Raw genomic sequence first — 21013 nt, 5'->3', positions numbered from 1 at the left:
AAATTATGGGCTTAATACATTTTTTGCATCTGCAATGGCACAACCCCACCAGTGGTGGAATTCAATTTTTTTTACTACTGGTTCTGTGGGTGTGGCTTGGTGGGTGTGGCTTGGTGGGTGTGGCTTGGTGGGCATGACAGGGGAAGGATACTGCAAAATCCTCATTCCCTCCCCACTCCTGGGGGAAGGATATTGCAAAATCTCCATTCCCACCCCACTCTGGGGCCAGCCAGGGATGGTATTTGCCGGTTCTCCGAACTACTCAAAATTTCCACTACCGGTTCTCAAAAACCTGTCAGAACCTGCTGAATAACACTCCTGAACCCCACTCATAAAGCAGCAATTAAAACACTTGCATGATTTGGCAAAGGAGGCAAGTCAGTTATATTCATTGGCAAAAGATAAGTTAACTGAAACATCAGTATAAAACAGAACTAAAAAACACAAGTTTACCAATAAATTACTTCATGTTTCTACATCAAAACAAACGTTCTATATATTGTAATAACAAAAAGCAGAATACTTTTACATATATGAACATTACCGAAAGGAATGCTGTTTGCACAGCATTTTCAGATTTAGTTAACATCAGGACAAGATGAATCTGCTTCAGTTCACAGGAGTAATCTTGCTTTTTGTGTGTGAATGTGCACCCCAATAGATAAACAGATGGTATTTTGTATTATGTTGCCACTTTAGCTTCGTGCTTACTTTAGATAGAAATCACACATAAAGTTAATGAGATAAAAATCATTTATATTACAGCTACCATAATGCGTGTGAATTTCTCTTCCCAGACATCTTGATAATTATTCCCCAGGCCATTTGGAGGCAACAGATTATTTGCCGTAGCCTTAATAAATAATTTGTTGCATCCAAATGGGAAATAGTTTTCAAGCAGTGTTGTAGAGGAATCCGAAATTCTCTGGAAGCTTTATTGATTAGAAAACAGACACACTTCCCAAATTGCCAACCACTACACAACCTTTCCTGTGGCTTTCAACTACAAGAGATTGGATGACATAAAGGCATACACTGAGTTGTGTAGCATTATAATATATCCGATAAACCAGCATTTCTCATTCTTGGCAACTTGAAGATTATGTGGACTTCAACTTCCAGAAATCCTCAGCCAGTTGAAGCCCACATATCTCCAAGCTGCCAATGTTGAGAAACACTGCTATACACTATTTCATTTAGGGTTTGTGTGAATCGGGAATCGGGCACCTCAGAATATGAACCCAGAATCTTCTGCCATGTGCAAGATACTATAGCAAACCAACAAGAATTCCTTCACAGAAGAGGAAACGTGAAGATAGTTCACTGAAGACAGAAAGTTCAAAAATCCCCCCTATTTTATGTACAATATTTATGGAGGGTTTGATATGGGGGGGGAATAATTATTTGGGATAATTACAGGCATGAGAACTCAAGGATCAGATTACAGTAAATTGAGTACTTTTACATACAGAACTCAGCAATATGCTACAATACGGGTTTTAACAAACATGTGTTTGCTTCACCTAAAATGAGATTGTGCCAGCTGATGGGTGAATTCAGTTGCAACTGAATTATCTTCTTAAATGTTAACTGTTTGTTCGAGTATACAGACTCCAGCTCATGTCATTTCAGTGGTAGTAGTTGCTGAAGGCATGCAAAATATACAGCAGTGTGGTGATGAAGGCAAACAACTGAAAAAGGGAGAAAAAATGGCAACATTATTATTTCCATTCCCAAAGCAAGTTAGTATATCAGACTAGGAATAATTCTAATTCAGTTTCAAATTTCGTTCCAAATGAGTCAAGAACTAACCTCACACCTGTTTCTCTTTCAGCTACCCAGCTTGCTGGGTTGTTGAAAGATAAAATGAAGGTGAAGAAAATCTGAGACAACACAATAGAAACCAGTTTTGTCACATAGCTTCTAACTTTCCAGGCTCCTGGCCTCCAAAGGTGTTAGCATACAACTTCTATTTTTGTAATGGCATGTGAGCTGTAGTCCCTCCCTCCAAAAAAAACCCAGGTGTCAAAAGAGCAGGCCTTCCTAATGAACCATGAGCTTCTTTGTATACCTGTTTGGCTTGGGAAGCAGATTAAATTTACCATTAACCAAAAGGAACATGTGGGATGAACAAACCATCTTATACTGGGAATGCTTCTCTGATGCTCAGGGCTTTGTCCTCCCCAGCACTTAGGCTATTAGTTCTCTTGTTGAGTTAAACTCCTATAGTCTGATGGAGTAGTTTAACTTGCAAGTCCATTACACTGTTTACACTCAAAACCTCCTAATCTCTATCCTGGAATAATTATTTTGTTTATTAATTGGAGAATGTATAGAACATTTTACAAGTCTATATATTTTATCATCTCTTGCTGTGTATTTTCATGTAGCCTACAACCCTATGCCGGAGGAAAGGGAAGGCTTCTTCTATAGAAAAGTGCTCTTCATTATAAACCCAATACCATGCTTGACCCATAAAACAGGTCATGTGCTATGTGAAAGTTAATACTGATTTACAACAGGTCTTTGTGCATACTTGAGCCATTAAGAATTACATTTGGCCTTTAATGTGCAGGGCCTGTATTCCAAAAGGTAACAGCTGGAGCCAAAAGTAAATTTACAAAATTGTAATGTAGTTTAATTTAATTTACTCAAATTAGGTGGCATTTCATGCAGGGGGGGGTGTCACAGTATAACAAAAATGTTTTTAAAAATGGAAGGAAGGAAGGAAGGAAGGAAGGAAGGAAGGAAGGAAGGAAGGAAGGAAGGAAGGAAGGAAGGAAGGAGAAAGAGATGTACATATATTATAAAAATAATATCATTAAGTTTAACTTTTATGTCATTTCAACAAATTTCCATTGGTAATTTCATCAAGTTTCATCTTAATAGGAATACTTTGGGAGATTTACAAAAAAATTTGTACACATGGCAATCTTTAAGTCAATTTAAATGTCCCTGTTGTGGATTTGTGTGTTGTTTTCCAAAGAAAAACTACTTTTTACCCAGTATTGGGTAATTTATCCAGGTTCATTAACCAGCGATTTAATGCAAACAACAGTTCAGAACAAAGATTATCTAGCTTGTGACCTATGAATTGAGTTGTCCCAAAGATGCTTTTTTCAGGAGGCACCTGGACTTCCTTGTTTTTTCTTTGAAGACGTTTCACTTCTCATCCATTCAGTTTTACAAGATAGTGGGGAATGGAAGGATTCCACTATCCTGTCAGAGCTGAAGAAACTTCTTGGATGTGAAGCGAAACATCTTCAAAGAAAAAACAAGGAAGTCCAGTTGCCTCCTGAAAAAGGCACCTTTGGGACAACCATGACCTGGATGACTGAGAATCTCTACAGACTATGAGTTGAGTTGAGTCTGTTAAGAACTTCCTTACAGTGGCTGGACTTAAGACTTAGTACTTTCTTCATAAAAACAGCAAAGCATGTATTTAAGTGAAAGAGTATTATGATGGGAAACAGATGAAGTAGCTGAGTGGGTAAAGGAACACTTTTTGAAATGTTGAGCCTAGCAGGGGCTGCCCTGCTATTTTCATTCTGGTTCCAGCAATAAAATGTCACCAACAAGAACTGAAATGTGAGCTTTCAAACAGAACAGGTAGTTGCTCAGGTGATGTGAGGTTCTTACCGTGGCTGCAACATTGAGCTGATAATAGAGAGGGATAACGTCTGCTGGCACTTCCGTCTCTGAACGGATTGTTGCATTTGCCTGCAACACAGCAGCGCTCAGGTAAAAAATGCCTGTGGCTCCATGGTAAAGACTGTCCTAAAAGAAAAGAGACGTAGATATGGACAGGGTTAAAAAACAAGAAGGAAATGTGGAATCCTTCAGGATATGTTCATTATTATGCAGAATTGCATATGAAGTACAGACCAAAGTCATCCTAGTAAGCAGCCCATTCACAATCTGAGAGTATTTACCCACTTCAAAACTCTTTAAGCTACAGGAGTTGTTGCCACCTTACCAGAATTCTCCAGGATTCAAAGTTTTTATGGACGCCAAACAAGTAACTCAGGAGGAGCAGAAAGGAGATGACAAAGGAGCTGACCGAGACGTACATGACCCATCCTTGCAGCAAAGGGAAATACACCGTGGTAGCTGCTACAAGGATCCAAACCCAGCAGCCAAAGATCTGTCAGGGTGAAAAATGTTGAAATATAAATGTTTATCATTAAACTTTTTTACATTTCGGATTGGTTTAGTCTCTGATTTATGCCTGTATTTATTTATTTGGTTGATTGGTTGATTTATACATTTCATTAAAATGTAATTCTGGAGCAGAAGGCTAAAGTACAAATAATACCACCATGTAAAATGATCTATCTTAAAACAGCACAGTAAACACACTGACAACAACATATCCATGCACAAATGTCCAACTGAAGCTTAATTGGACAAGTGTTTCATATATAATCTTAAAAGCTAGCAGGATGTTGCACCAATCATTGTTGAACCAGTAACAGAGTTGGAAGGTACCTTGGAGGTCATCTAATACAACCCCCTGCTCACACAGGAGACCTATTCTAGGGATTCGAACCACCGAACTGCTGAATTTTCTGATCGAGAAGCTCAATGTCTTAGCCACTGAGCTACCTAGTCAGGCTAACCATCTCAGGGTCTGAAAACTGCATGTATATGAAACCAGTTCCAGCTGAGCACCTTTCTATATTCTCTTCCTTTTCCAGTATTATATTGGCTACATAAGGAATGATGCTCAGGAAGAATAAGTATTTATATTATTTAAATAATGAATTGTAAATATGTTTGCAATAGGCTGTTATGAAAATATGCAACATCAGCAAGGTTTTTTTTCCCCCTAAGAAACTTCTAGTCCAAATTAAAAATAATTCCCTTGGATGAATAATACATGCATATACTGTGGTTAATATGAAGTCGACAAAGTGCAAAACCAGCAATAATTGTTCAAAGAGGGCACAAAAGAGAACCAGTCCTCATCTCTTTTTCTTTGAACAAACAAAACTTTTTTTAAAAAAGCTAAATCAAGAACAAGAGCAAAAACTTTTTTTAAAAAAAAGCTAAATCAAGAACAAAATAAAAACAAATGCATGAGAGAGGAAAAAAATAAACTAGAGAATGACCACTGTATTTCTATTACATGACTTCACATTGAATCCTAAGGAGAAATACTAATATTTTAAACAATGATGTTCAATATTTCCATCCTGAACAATATATACTGTAGTAGAAACTAAAGTAATCCATTGAGAAAACTGTTGTTAAAAAAGTAAAACCCGAAGAAACCACTTGGGGGAAACCTAAAGGTGCTTTTTCAAGAGGCAACTGGACGTTTTGGTTTTTCTTTGAAGATGTTTCCCCACCATCCAGTCAGAGCTGAAGAAGCTTCTTGGATGAGAAGCGAAACATCTTCAAAGAAAAACCAGAATGTCCAGTTGCCTGTTCAAAAAACCATTTTGGGACAACCATGACCTTGATGACTGAGAATCTCCATAGGCACTTGGGGGAAAGGGATTGTCCATTAAATCTGAATGTCTGTTAAATCCAATTTTAAATAAATGAATGTCACTAATTTATGTCACTTATGCCATTGAGCCATCATTTGCACAAGTGACATAAATGAATGCAAATTCCATTGAAAGATCAATTATGCAATGGTATTGCATATTAATAGTCCAGTCTGCTTTGGAAATGAAAATGTGAAATAAAACTGAAGTCTGAAGAAATGTGCAAAGTAAAATTTTGTCCATTACATCCAAATTTCCCTAAATGGAAGTCTGAGGAATTGAGACTTTCGCCCTGTAACTAATATTTGGTGACCAAACTGGACTATATTTATTCTTCATTGCAAGGTTTTATCAGTGTTCTGTGCTGTGCTACGTTATCTGCCAAAGCAATTTCCAAAGAGGGTCAGTCTTATTATGGAAGTATCATGAAAAATCAGTAAATGACAAGTTGTGTACTTTACTATTGCTTTTGCTGCTGCTGCTGCTGCTGCCACCAGAGCATTCTGTAAATAGCAAGTGGAGGGAATTGGGTCATTTTTAATAGCTTGATCTTTTTTGTCTGTTATTTATTTATTTGTATCCCACCTTTATAATTTTTACAAATAACAGCAGCAAACATATCCAACACAACTTCCTTCTCCTATTTTCCCATAAAAAGAACCCTCCGAGGCGAGTTGGACTGAGAGATAGAGTGACTGACCCAGCTGGTTTTCATGGCTAAGGAAGGACTAGAATTCAGGGTCTCCCAGTTTTAGCCCAGTGATTTAATCAGTAGGCCTAACTGGCTCTTATACAATAAAAAGTAAGCAAAAAGTGGGATGCTTGAAAACAGAGTGGATGGCGTCCCATTGGTGCCCAAACACCTTTCACCTGTAAGGAGAACTGACGTGGGCTGGAATCTTCATTTCCTTGCAAATAGGATACTTAAAAACGAAGCGGGTGGCTTTTCACTTTTCCTGGTGAAAAGTGTTCCAGTGGTAGCAGAAAGGAGTTTGGGGAGGGGGGGAAGAGCAGGAGAAAGGCACCGCAAACACTTTTCACACCCAGAATGAAAGTGATCTCATGAGAGTTCAAGCACCCAGTCTCTGCAAAAGAGGATAGGTGCCTGAACTCGTGCGATATTACAGCACTCAGGAGCTTCCATCAACTCTTCCTCTCCCTCAAAGGCACAGAAACCACAGCACAGAGGAGACAGATCTTGTAAGGTAAGTTAGTCTGGCATGGCGGGAAGGGAGGGGGAAGCATGAGCTAACTTAGTGGGTTGGGGAGGCATTGGGGGCCTGTTCCATCACTAGCTCCCCCCCACCCATGGCCTTCCCCACCCTCATGTGCACTTAATGAACTGCGCATTTAATTAGTGAATGCATGGGTGAAAAGCAGGGAGTGATTTCGTTTGAGGTACGAGATTCACTCCTACGAATCCTCACGGTACGAATGAAATGGGCAGGCTCCATTACATTCATTACTTCAAGACTACCTGTTCAAATTGACAAGGAATGGTATTTTGTAGTTGAAAAGAGTGGATCAATTTTTCTCATAGGTTTACGGGTTTATATTAAAGCTATGTACCAGGGCAGGTTGCAATCAATTAATGTAGATACATTTATTTATTTATTTATTTATTTATTTATTTATTTATTTATTTATTTATTTATTTGTTCGATTTATATGCCGCCCTTTACCAGAGACTCAGGGTGGCTTACAATGCGTTAAGCAATAGCCTTCATACTTTTGTATATACCTGCTTAGTAGGGCTTTTGTTCCCCCCCAAGCGGTGTTCCTTTTTTATACAAAGTCAGCTTATTGCCCCCACAAACCGGGTCCTCATTTTACCTACCTCGAAAGGATGGAAGGCTGAGTCAACCTTGAGCCTGGTGAGATTTGAACTTGCAGTAATTGCAGGCACCTGGTGTTACTTAACAGTGCTTTAGTCTGCTGCGCCATCAAGGCTCTTGGATTTACTCATCCAAGGTCAACCACTCCCTTTCACATTCAGGTTCAGGAATTCAACTCTCTGCTCTCTTAATATTGTTTATCTTATCTTGACACTGGAATGTGGAAACCAGACCTTGCAAGGCTGTACACTAATTTAACAGCATTGGCTGAATACAGAATATATGATTAAAACATGAAGCTGGCAGTTACAACTCCAATCACATTTGTTCTTTGTGAATTCGGTAGAAGGTTAGCTTCATGACTAATGATCAAAATGTTTGGTTTGATCTCCTTGATTATGAACAGCAGGACAAATTATGAAAAAAAGCTGTATGTCACAAATGTATAAAAATTTGCTTAAAATTGTAATATATTTTTAAAAGTTTATTTATTTATTTTATATAAATAAATAAATAATATTTATTTTTTTCTAAAAATGGTAAGGCATTACAAATCTTTTATTTAAAAAACAATGTGTATAATGATAAATATTTAAAATGACTTATTCCATAGAGAGTAAAGCAGCCTTGCAAGTATATAAATAATTGTGCTAAACAAAGGGTGGTCTTAGCACTTTAAACAACAAAATTCCTCATCCTCATCATCGCCATCTGTCACCATATTCTGAGCAGCAGGACAATAGTACATTTTAGTTCAGTTTTGTGCATATTTATTATATTCAGTGAGGTTTCTCCTTTTAGAATTGCGATCTAAATAATCAACGTATTTCTTTAAAAATATAATATAATTATATTAGGCCCGACATATATTCGAATTCCGGTCTCACAAACAGCCTGCTTAACCCTTATCCATTTTTCACTCATCATGATTGTGATTGTCCTCAGAGGGAAGGGTTGACAAATGACATCATATGCATCATTACGTCAGTGCAAATGATGCTATGACATCATTGTGGCTTGTGCTAGACCTGTGGCTGACTTAAAATTGCAATCCTATCTTTCCAGACAACAGTTGCATGTATACTTGCCTTTGTGTGCAAGCTCTATGTATACATGCATAAAGTTGTGCTGCGGATGCACCTACCTATAGTTCCCTGCTAAGCACACATGTTTCTAAGCTCTCATGCATAGGATCGTGTTACATAGACACCTATACCACAAACCTAGCCAGATTAGTATTATAGTTATTTTGGTGGATGTTACCCATGAGTGATATTGATTGCCTATATTCCCTTTTTGTCATCAATAAGCCATCTCAACAAATCCACATTAAAATAACAACTAACAGTAGTCCAGTCCCGCCTGGACTACTGCAATGCTCTCTACATGGGGCTCCCCTTGAGGAGCACCTGGAGGCTCCAGCTGGTCCAGAATGCGGCCGCGCAGGTGGTTATGGGAGCAACGTGGCGCTCCCATGTGACTCCCCTCCTGCGCTAGCTGCACTAGCTCCCGGTGGTCTTCCAGGTGCGCTTCAAGGTTTTGGTTACCATCTTTAGAGCGCTCCATGGCTTAGGGCCGGGGTACCTACGAGACCGCCTTCTGCCACCAGTAGCCTCTCACCGACCAGTACGCTCCCATAGAGAGGGTCTTCTCAGGGTGCCGTCGGTCAAACAATGTCGACTGGCGGCCCCCAGGGGGAGAGTCTTCTCTGTGGGGGCACCTGCCATCTGGAAGGAGCTCCCCCCAGAGATACGGAGGATCCCGGATTTGCGCACTTTCCGCCGTGCCCTCAAAACATTTTTATTCCAGCAGGCTGTCTGGCCTAACCTCCCTTTTAATTGCTTTTAAATTTGTTTTATAAATTGGGGTGTTTTGGACCAAAGTATTTAATGTATTTTTAAATGGTTTTTAACGTTTGTACTATGTGTATGTGTCTATGTGTCTTTTGGCTGTTCACCGCCCTGAGTCCTTCGGGAGTAGGGCGGTATATAAATTTAATTAATAATAATAATAATAACAACAACAACAACAACAACAACAGACTTCCGGTTGACGTCACGGCAATATCAGACACAAAGGAACGGGTCTCCACATTCCCTGTGCTGAGTGCTTCCTATTTGTTGTCTCCCTAATACTAGACCCTAATAAAACAGATTCCTGGTGTTGATAATGTCCCAAATCCTGTCACTGGCTTCTGTAGGTATAGCAAGAAGAAAAAAACCCTTGCTCAAAATCTTGAAGAAGTTAGTGTAAGCAAAATTTTGTCTTGAATAGGAGCAGTGATTTGATATCCGTTTCTGATCTGTTTTGCACAAAACGTCAACTTAGAATCAAACAGAGATCTTTAAATGGGACTTCCTGAAATATTATATGTACAAAACTAGTCATTATTCAGAGAAAAGATTATGAATCAGACAAAGAAAAACACCTGTGATTACATTTGGAGGCTATGAACAGATTGTTCACTTTAAGGGTCATTAATGGCTCTGCAATTCTCTTTGGCTGTCAGGTTCTTGCATACCTTTTTCAGCATACTTTGTAAAGGTGTTTCCAGAAGTACCCACCACTCCCACTTCATTTCCAAGAAAGAAAGAAAAACAAAAACTCCATCTGAAGATGTTGAACTCTTTTGATTACCCACCAACAGGCACACACCCACTGAATGCCAGTGAGCAAGGATTACTGTCAAGAAAGTTAACGCTCCCCCTTGCTGAGAAATTATCAAACAGGTTCTTCAAGATGGAGAGTGTAGGAATATGCATTGAAAATTAAAAGCATTCAAAATGAAACTTCCACATATTATTTTAAAAGCCATAATGTTATCTATCTACAGTATGTTGTCTTGTTGTTTGTAAACTGCAGGTTCTTTGCATAGGAAGTACAGTTGCAACTATATTATAATTGTGGTTTCTATAAATTCTCAAAAAAAAATATTAGCTAGTGCAATATTCACACACACAAAGACCATATTGTACAAAACTATATTCTAAACTGAAGCAGCCAGGTGCCAGGTTCAAGACGATGCTTAGCTATAGTATTACCAGTCATTTTTCTAAAGCCAATTTTACTTTCCAGAGTTGTTATAGTAAATCAGGGTATGTAGCTTTGAGCTCCTAGAAGAAAGGTAGGATAAAAAGTCAATTAAGAGAACAATCTGCCTTCATTGAGCTGCAGATAGTTTTGAGTGCAGAATATTGCTGCTCTAGTGACATTGTCTAAGTTGCTTCTGGCCATAGACACAGAAAAGTAAAGAAACATTTGGGATCCAGATGTGCTTGAATATTTTAAGGGACAGGAAGAATTTTTTTTAAAAAGGAATTGGGGTAAAGAAAATCAAAAGGCATGTTCCTGTATTTCATCTTAACTTTGATTCCCACATAAGCAGCCATATTCCAGTTTATATTTCGTTTTTGTCACGATATCCTTCATAAATAGCCTTCCTTGCCTTAACACTCAAAGAAATAAATATTTTAAAATATATGTATCATGAAGAATTATGCAATTTAAATCAACCTCTTCCCAGAGGCTTGTCATTTGTAGCAATTCACCAGACTTTCATGTTGCTCTCTCATGCAAACTGTCAATTGTGTCACTTGTGAAAATGATGGTGGAAAACAGAAACCCTCTTCCACTGAGCTGCCCATGTTTTATGCCTGAGGGCAACCACTGTTATTACAGTCATTGGGTTCTCTTGTGCCATCATGGATGTGAAGATGCATTGCCCACATTGAGGAATGGTTTCCGGAGCAATATTGCAAAGAAGGCATTAACTAACATGCTATTGTTTTCTTGCTTGCTTCAGTTTTTATTATAAGCCCTCAGTCCCACTAAATAAACCAGACAAAAACATCAACTCCACAAGAAGGCTAAAATTGCTTTTATTAAGATTCACCATGATAACAGAATCTTCAAGTTTGGTTTTGGTGTACCCTCCTGACTTTTATATTTCAGTGAATTAGGGAGGTATCTGTGCTGCTTCCAAATGTTATCTGGGTAGCTTGGATTTAAAATATATTTTAACACTGGTTGCCTTGGCAACCGAGATTGCATCAAAGTAATCTTCCTTACTATTTACACAATCTTTGCTGAAGTTTTAATATAAATAAAAAATACACAAGCACTACATGCATGCACACACACACACCAGTAGTGGGTTGCTCACAGTTTGTAAAACTGTAAAACTGTAAAACTGGTGGGAGGCTCAGCCCACCCGCCACGTCATTTTGGGTGATCTGCGCATGCGCAGAAGCGCGTGCAAGCTGTTGCAATATTTTCAGGATCAGACTCAATAAGATCAACAAGAGTTAAAGATTTAACTATATATTCTTTTATTTACATTAGGCATTCTATATTCACTGAATATTCACAGATAGAAGCAAGGGAAAATGGTGTAGGTAGCTCCTTATATATACAATGGGTGGAGCTATATGTGGGAGTGGTGAATTATGAATACATTAAGAAGTGAAGAATAAGTTAACCCCTGATACCCTGTCTGTACACTATTTACACATTGGAGAATAAGGCATTTACATCTGACAAATCCCCCTCTAAATGCCGATTCGTTATACAACACCAGTTACATTCAGATTCAGGACAATACAAAACATACAACTTAGAGGTTAAGTATTTATGCTGTTTAGAAGGTAAAGGCTTCGTTAATATATCAGCTAATTGTTCTGAAGTGTCGCAATGCACTGCTTTAATAAATCCATCCTGAGATAATTGTCTCACATGTTTAAATTTTATATCTATATGTCTGGATCTTTGTCCAATGGCATCAGATCTAGATATTTCAATGGCTGCTTTATTGTCTTCATGCATAACAAAAGGCAGAGCAGGTTTTTTCCAGACATCTGAAATTAAATCATTAAACCATACAAGATTATTTGCGGCCTTGGATAAACAAACATATTCCGCTTCTGTTGTTGAAGTAGCCACTAGTTCTTGTTTACCAGTGTACCAGTAAACTGGACAGTCATTTAAGAGAAATACATAACCGGATGTGCTTTTTCTGCATGAGGTGTCTCCAGCCCAATCTGCATCTGCATAACACGTAAGCTTTGGTTCTTTAATATCATTAGGTTCTAACATTAAACAAAAGTCTAGTGTACTTTTTAAATATCTTAAAATTCTTTTAACAGCTTCCCAGTGGTACATTGTTGGTTTGCTGACATGCCTAGATAATAAATTGAGTGGTAAAGCGATGTCCGGTCTAGTCCAATTAGATATGTAAAGGAGTGAACCTATGATTGATCTATAGAATGTATTGTCCTTGAACTCGGGAGAAGATTCATCAGAATTCCTTAGAAAGTCAGTTTGCATAGGGGTATCACAAGGTTTGGCATTGTTTAAGTTGCATTTATTTAAAAGATCTATGATCTTATCTCTCTGGGTAAGTTTGAATCCCCTTTTTGTCTTATTAATTTGGACACCAAGGTATTTGTTTACCTTGCCTAAAGATTTCAATGAGAAATGTTCATTTAGTTTAGTTACAAAAGTTTCTCTTCTTTCTTTATGTTTTCCTATGTATAAAATGTCATCCACATAAATCAATACAAATTCAATGTAATCATCACCCCTCTTGACAAAGAAACAATTATCAGCAGTGGTAGCGTTGAAGTCCATGGTCTTAAGTACTTTTACTAAACAATCATACCACCGTTTACCAGATTGTTTTAGCCCGTATAAACTCTTGTTTAACAACCAAGTCTCATTTCTGTTTGTGTATGGACTATGAGGTGCTCTCACGTATATTTCTTTATCTAATTTTGCGTGTAGGTACGCAGTCTGTATGTCATATTGGAATACGTCTAGATTGAGTGCTGAAGCTACCACTAGAGCTGTTTTGACACTCTCTGTTCTTACAGTGGGGGAATACGTGTCAGTATAGTCCTCTGGATATTTCTGTGCATAACCCTGTGCAACCAATCTAGCTTTGTATAGAGTATTTCCTCCCTCTAAATTCTTAATTTTATATATCCATCTGGTACCAATAATTGTCTTATCTTTAGGTGCAGATGCAGGTGTAAATACATTTAGTCCTTGTAAACTTTCCATCTCTTTCTTCATTGCTAATTCCCATTTTTCTTTTTCTTCGTGAGGAAGTTTTAACACTTCCTCGTATGTATTGGGTGTTGTTGGTTCACCATTCATGTGCATTACATAATCCTTGTATTTATTTGGCATTTGATTTCTGGTGTTTCTAATGATTTTCTCGGGTTTACTATCGTTATCATGCAAATATCTTGCTTCCTTTTTTGTTAGTGTATCTGTCTTTATTTTGAGTTGGCTATTTGTCCAAGTTTTGGTTTTGTTTTTATATTTGTTGATATTTTGTTTTTCTATAGTCCCTTTCTCATGAGATTTTGTATCTTCATGTTTATTTGGGAATATCTCATTAAGATGTAATTTAGACCAGTTAGCTTGTTCATGGAACACAGCTGTTCTGGAGACTATAAATTTGTTGTTACTATCAATGAATCTGTATCCTTTAGTGCCAGTCTCATATCCCATAAATCTGAGTCTCCTGGACACATTTTCTCCCTTTCTTCTTAATTGTTTAGGTATGTGTACGTCTGCTGTGACTCCAAATATATGCATGTGTGCTAATTTTGGTTTTCTATTATACATCACTTCATATGGTGTCTTATTTATAATGCTGGACCATGTTCTATTTTGTGTGTAATTTGAATAATGTAAGGCTTCTGACCAGAATTGTTTGCTTAAGCTAGCATCTTCCAATGTGCATCTAATCATGGTTTGTAATGTGGAATTTTTTCTCTCTGCAATCCCGTTTTGGAACGGAGAAAATGGACTAGATGTGTAATGTAACATTCCTTTGTCTTTTAACCATTGTGAGAATTCTTTAGACATGAATTCGCATCCTCTGTCTGTCATAATTTGTTTTATTTTGATGTTGTGTTGTGTTTCTATGCGTTTGTAAAATTCTTTAAATTTTTGAAATGTTTCATCTTTGTGTTTTAATGTGTAAACAAATCCATAGCGGCTATAATCGTCCACTATTGTCAGGAAGTAACGTTTCCTATAAGTGATTGATGGAGTTAATGGACCAACTAAGTCCATGTGTACTAAATCAAAAATTTTGTTAGTTGATCTGGTAGATTTTCTTGGCCTGGGACTAGTTTTTAGTTTTGTAGATTTACATACTGAGCATTCCAGATAATTTTCACAATTCTTTATTTTAACACCTTCTGCGTGTTCAGTCATTTTTTGCACTACAGGAAAACTGGCATGTCCTAACTTCCTATGCAATATGTGAGCACACTCATCATGAATTGGTTTACCTATCTTTGGCTTCTTATCGTTGTGTGCATCTGTGTGATCATGAGATATTTTACATTCATCATTGTCACTGTTGCTAACATTCTCATCATCTATTTCAATACAATCTTCCATATTTGAATCAATGTTATGTAACCATTTTTCTTTTGTTATTAGGTAAGGTAGTCCTCCTTTAGTCACCACAGTGCCTACATTTATTTTATTCTTTTCCAAAGTTGCCTTTCCTTTTGAAAAGACAATGTTAATGTCAGAATCTCTGCTTAGTTTTATGGCACTTAATATGTTATGAGGTATTTCAGGTATTAGTAATACCCCCTCTATTTTTCCTAAACCAGGCAAGGTTACATTTCCTCTACCTAATACTTGAACCTTTTCTTGGTTAGCTACCTTAATTACAAATTTATCTTCTGCAAATGAAGACAATATACTTTTGTTATTAGTGGTGTGATTAGTTGCTCCAGAATCAATAAGCCAATTATTGTTCTCACTTTGTTGTGTGTTAGTGTTGTCTTGTTTATTTAATCCATTCAGTGAACCAGACTTTCTATCCTTTGAATTGTCTCTGCCCCCTCTATTCTCTCTGTGATTTGGTGGGCTCCTATATCTATGCCTTTCTATGGAAGGCTGTCTATAATCGTATTTGTTTCTGTATTCTGATCTATATCTTTCTTTTAAGAATTTTGGGCAATCTCTTCTATTGTGTTCCCTGGATCCACAATTATGACATTTAAATGTTCCACTATATTTTTCTTGGAAAGCTACTTTCCTATATGGTTTATGTTCTGTGTGATTGTTAGAACGATTCCTTCTAGAATTATCTTCTGTTATCAATTTGTTAGATAGACTTTCTATGGATAAATACCCTAGATTGATTGTGTCTAAATGTGACATAAAATTGTCCCATGATGGGTCAAGTGAGTTGATAATGACACTTTTCATTGTTTGGTCTGAAATCACCTCCCCCCTCAAATGCAGTTCAGCTCTTATTTTGTTCAAAGATATTAAATGTTCACTTATGGAAACCCCTGGTTTTATCCTAGATGAAAAGAAGTCTTTAGATATCCTTGTGGTGGTGGCTACACTGTCACTGTGAAACAAATTAAACATGCATTGAATAATTTCTGAAACAGTCAAATTTGGCTTAATGCTGTGATACATTGCAGGAGACACACTAGATATTATTAAGAAAAAAGCTCTATGGTGTAAACAATCTATTTTTAGTGTCCAAGGTCTTTTTGGGGGACTAGTGATAAAAAACAGTAAGTTTTCCTTCATAAAGACAACCTGGAGCTGTTGATACCATTCTTGTAAATTAATGCCATCAACCCTTAGTTTTGGGAAGTCACTGGGTAAATTTCCGACATTATTGGGTCCATTACTTACAACCTGAGGTAGTCCGTGGTCTCGTAAATGCAGAAAATTGCAAAACAGCGTGGGGATGCTCGCTACGAGTCTGCATGATCTTCTCTCCTGTTCATGTCTTCCCGGATCGTCAGCGTAGTTTCGCGCATGCGCGTTGCTCATTTCTTCTTCGGCGGCGTCGTGGAAGGTTCTCCTCATTGCGGCTTGCTCGCTCTGCTCTTCTTCAGATGAGTCGGTCTCTGGTTCGACTTTGGGGGTTCTGGCGACGGTGGCTGTTCTTCCTCTTCTATTGAGAGCGTTGGTGCTTGCTTCGGTCTGCGGCGTAGGGCGGTATCGGCAGGGCTCTCTGGGTTCCGGCGTCAGCGCTCTAGTAGTCAGGATGGGAGCGGGCAGGTCTTGAGGCATTGGCTTGCTCGTTCGCTTTTTTGGTGTCTTTTTAGTAATTTTCAGTTTTGGCCCAAATGCAGCAAAGAGCGTTTTCATCGCTGATTTTATTTGGTGTTTTGTTGGATCTTCCTCGCTTTCTGGTTCTGATTCTTCTGAGGTGTTTGAATCTTCCTTTTCGTTTTCGTTGTCCGATAATATTTTTCGCGCCAGAAATTTTGAATTGAGCTTGCTGATTGGCTCTGCTTCGTTCATCTTGGAGGCCGGTTGAAACCAAGATGGCCGCCATTCAAATTTTTGCGCGGGATCATCGTTTTTCTTCTTTGTAATGATTTTCTCTGCAGTCATATTACTCACTATTTTTGGATCTTTGGGTTTTTCATTGGTGATGTTTTTCTCTCTCGCTGCTCCGCTGTTCTTTAGCATATCTTGGAGGTTCGCGATGAGGCTTTCATCATTCTTCTGGCTTTTTAATAGTTTTAATATCTCTGACCTGAGTTCGTTATTTTCTATTTCGATTTCCTCCTGGTCATCAATTATTTCTTCGTCTTCAGTGGTGTATTCTTCGGATTCTCTCGAAATTGCATTCGTGGATTCGTTGATTATTTCTTGTTCCGTTTCCATTTCTTTGCTGTAGGCCCTGGTGTTGGGCCCATCTTTCTTAGACATTTTAAAGCTTTTTATTGAGTCAATTAACCATCCTCTGCTACCAGTTTGTTGCAATATTTTCAGGATCAGACTCAATAAGATCAACAAGAGTTAAAGATTTAACTATATATTCTTTTATTTACATTAGGCATTCTATATTCACTGAATATTCACAGATAGAAGCAAGGGAAAATGGTGTAGGTAGCTCCTTATATATACAATGGGTGGAGCTATATGTGGGAGTGGTGAATTATGAATACATTAAGAAGTGAAGAATAAGTTAACCCCTGATACCCTGTCTGTACACTATTTACACATTGGAGAATAAGGCATTTACATCTGACACAAGCAAAGCAAGCGTGAACGCGCGCTCCCGCTGCGAACCGGTAATAAAGGTAAGTGGAACCCACCCCTGACACACACATACACACAATTCCAGTTGAGTTACAATCCCTGCCTCATACAATGAGAATGCAATTAACATAAGGAACATAGTCACTCTGCCATGTTTTACAGCTCTTGAATTATAACTTCCTGAAAGTTCTCCAAGTGAAGCAAAATACAAAATGCAATGCCGCTACTTCCCAGTGAATTTCATTATCACACTGTGTAATGGGGACCAGTTACTTTGATTTTCTATTTTTAAAAAATAGAACAAATTCCTGAAAGCCAAGTTCCACAGATGGATGTAACCATAGGGAATCTCCAAGACTGTCAATACTCAGCACTTAACAATCTGAATTCAACTGCATTTAAATAAGGACATTCTATTAGGGTTTGTTCCCGCACTGGATTTTTGAAATCCAAGATACCTGCTGAATCCTCAAGAGATAACAGTTCTGCATCTTTGTTACCCAAACCTTGACAAGACTGACATAGCATAATTATTTTTTGTGGCTCAAATCTAGAAATTTACTAGGAGTAGAAAGGGCAGAAGGTCCTGCTCCTCTCTCTTCCTCTTTTCTTCTCCCCTACAAACAGCCCTGTACAAAGTCTGGAGAATCCTGTTTAATGAACTAGACCAGGGGTCTCCAAGCTTGGCAACTTTAAGCCTGGTGCACTTCAACTCACAGAATTTGCTGGCTTTGCTGGCTGGGAAATTCTGGGAGTTAAAGTCCGCCAGGCTTAAAGTTGCCAAGGTTGGAGACCCCTGAACTAGACTGAAAGTGGCAATGCTTCCATCTCTTTTCTTTAGACATGTTATTATTTTGGGTTTTTTTAACGAACTCAAATTCATTAATAAATTAAGGAATGTTCTAAGTTGCTGCATGAACCTTCCTGCTGTTATCCCTGAATTAATCAGCTCTGCCCTTTCTCCCCTATGAAGCACTTTTAGTGGAATCAATCTTTATCCAAGAAATCACATGCCTACCTATAACTAGCCTGTAAATCAATGCTCTTTGGATTATTGTCTCCACAATTCACTGTTTGAAAAATATTGACCCATATCTTCAGAAAGCAAGTCCTGTATGAGCACAGCATCTTACCCAACTTCACAGCAGTCAACCTGAATAATCTGAAAGTAATTAGGGAGGGTGGAGGAAAAAATCCACAAGCCGTGTAAACCAGTTTGAATACAGTAATGCAATATTAATATCTCCAAGCTAATCATTCCTTTGCTGAAATGGTTTCTAGCTAGACTTTTCTGAAAATTAGGAACAAAGAGTGACATATGATCAGCTTATGTCTGTTATGGTATTATATACTAGTACTAGTTATGGTATTATATACTTTACATATATGAATATATAAAGAATATATAAAGAAATTGATAAATATATATAAAGAAGTCTATAAATTTATACTTATGTCTTTATCTCTATAAGTCCTCACACTTATGACAATCACTGCATCTCTATAGCCATGCGATTAAAATTTGGGTGCTTGGCAACCAACATGCATTTATGGTAGCTGCAGCATCCTGGGGTCTTATGATCACCATTTATGACATTCCCAATTAGCTTCCAACAAGCAAAATTAATGGAGAAAGTTTGATTCATTTATCAGCTGCATGATTCACTTAACAACCATGGCCAAAAGATCAGAAAATCAGGTGCAAGTTACTTAATACACGTCTTGCTTAGCAACAGAAATTATGGTCTCCATTGTGGTTTTAAATCAAGGACTACCTTTTCCTTTAGATTAACACAACTCGCTTCTAACAAAGGTACAACTTTATGCTGTATGCTAACTGTGGATAGATGCTTCAACTCCTTAGATAATTAAAGTGCACATGGGAAGCAGATATATGGCATGTGCTTGAATGCACAACTGAACAAAATATGCAATTCTTGATTCATAAAATGAAGTATGGAAAGTTTACCAATCTTCAAATAAACCTTTCATTAACTATGAGCATAATTAGCATAAAAACATATGCATAAATCTACATATATCATACAAGTAACTAGTACCAGGAGTCATCAATATGACTTTGTGTACTATTTGTATTCCTATAGTGACACCACATAGCGTGCAAAATTTCTCAATGTTAAATTGGAGATAGGAATTTTTAAAAATACAATAAAATTAAGTTAGTTGACTTACCAGCTCTGGCAAGATTAAGGCATATGGTATCGTTTTAAAAATGGCCAGTCCAGAAGGAATATCTTCAAGTGCTGGGCAGCCAGGCGCCGGTCCTGAAGTTTTGGAATCCATTTCTATTGTCTCTGTGTAGCTGTTGTTACGATCTGCTATCCACAATTACTTCTGCAGCAGAACTGTTGGCATGTGAAGCTTAAAATAGTATCCAGTGGCACACCCATATGGACGTCAAAGGTGAAATCAGTTCCAGCCTGGCAGGTAGCTCTAGTCATCGTGGAAGAATTTCATACACCACCAAGACTAAGGCAGCTCATCCATAAGAGATCAGAGGTCAAATATCCTGGTGGATATATTTGTATGTGATTAAATATCCTTTGGTATCGGAAGGAGATGAACCTACAAATTCTGACTCTTTCTAAAAGGGTTCTTTTTGAGGCTCAAGTTTTCTTTTGGTTCCATTCCTAAGCATTGCAACTGGCAAGTTTCTTGCTATCTATCTGCATTCTGAATCAACAAGTCTGCCTCTAAGAATAATAATGCAAGAAATCTGACATATCCTCTAGTCCGGAGTCTCTCAATCTTGGCACCTTTAAGATTCAATTCAAGACATCAATTCCCAGGGTTCCCCAACCAGCAGTTTCCAAGGTTGAAAAACATTGTTCTAGCTAGTCCAATGGAAGAATTTGGTAAGTCATCCCCCAAAAACGGACTTTTCAGCTGAGCCTATTTTAAAATCTCCAATAGAACAAGTTGTGTTTTTAATTTTAGGAAGTTACTCCTAATATTGAGCTCAATTTTTTCTTGATTTCCCCCTACTTGTGTCCCGCTGCTTCAAAAGAGAAGAACTTTTTTGTTTTCCCTTACACTTATTTAGTTTTGCACCAGTAGTGGGTTCCACTTACTTTCACTACCAGTTTGGAATCAGGAGCACACGAGTGCGCTCACTTCATTCGTGCGCAGCACCTCTGTGCATGTACAGAAGCTTCTGCACATGCGCAGAGCTTCCATGATGATGTCTGGAAGGGTGAGCAGAGCCTCATGCCATCGCCACTACCAGTTCCCCCAAACCGGGGCGAACCGGTAGAAACCCACCACTGTTTTGCACCCTAAATATCCTCAGCTCATAGAAGATGCTTGCAGGTCCTCATCTCATCCTACAGCTCTTCTCTCTGACTCCCTCTAACATCTCCACATCTCTTTTGAAATACAGTACGGAGAGCTATACACAGCATACAAGTGCAATCTAGCCAGTGCTGAATAAAATCGAGCTATTGCTTTCTTACCTGTATTCTTGTCTTCCTCTCTTAAACCTCTGAATTAGTTGGGCTATGTGACCACTCCTACAGCAGAAAGGATTAAAAATCAAGGTGTTTTTTTTTTAACTGCTTATTTTGGAAGGTTTTGCTGCTTAAGAACTACTTACAAGTACTGCTAGAAGCCAAC

The 21013-nt window shown here is 38.0% G+C and overlaps 1 protein-coding gene across 2 annotated transcripts; it reads right to left on the bottom strand.

Annotated features, from left to right (window-relative positions):
* Positions 1–363: 363 nt before the first annotated feature.
* Positions 364–21013, bottom strand: MALL (mal, T cell differentiation protein like). Of its 2 annotated transcripts, XM_087883277.1 has the most exons (5): positions 20854–21013; positions 19574–19910; positions 3977–4144; positions 3640–3777; positions 364–1691 (listed from the first exon to the last, which is right to left on the bottom strand). In XM_087883277.1, the coding sequence occupies exons 2-5, from the start codon at positions 19682–19684 to the stop codon at positions 1629–1631; spliced, it is 480 nt and encodes a 159-aa protein (XP_087739403.1). In that variant the 5' UTR covers positions 19685–19910; positions 20854–21013; the 3' UTR covers positions 364–1628. The 2 variants fall into 2 exon arrangements, with proteins under 2 accessions (XP_087739403.1, XP_034283407.1); XM_034427516.3 differs by lacking the exon at positions 20854–21013 and having other exon boundaries at positions 19574–20848.

The sequence above is a fragment of the Pantherophis guttatus genome, chromosome 1, assembly GCF_059756535.1.
Source record: "Pantherophis guttatus breed Tessera chromosome 1, ASM5975653v1, whole genome shotgun sequence".
Classification (NCBI taxonomy): domain Eukaryota; kingdom Metazoa; phylum Chordata; class Lepidosauria; order Squamata; family Colubridae; genus Pantherophis; species Pantherophis guttatus.
This window is presented reverse-complemented; position numbering and strand designations above follow the sequence as displayed.

Excerpts from the sequence above, each read along its gene's own strand:
- MALL (XM_087883277.1), bottom strand. The coding sequence starts at position 19,684 with ATGGATTCCAAAACTTCAGGACCGGCGCCTGGCTGCCCAGCACTTGAA. Across the intron at positions 4,145-19,573 it reads CCTTAATCTTGCCAGAGCTG|ATCTTTGGCTGCTGGGTTTG; the intron begins GTAAGTCAACTA and ends TCACCCTGACAG. Across the intron at positions 1,692-3,639 it reads AGCTCAATGTTGCAGCCACG|TTGTTTGCCTTCATCACCAC; the intron begins GTAAGAACCTCA and ends TCCCTTTTTCAG.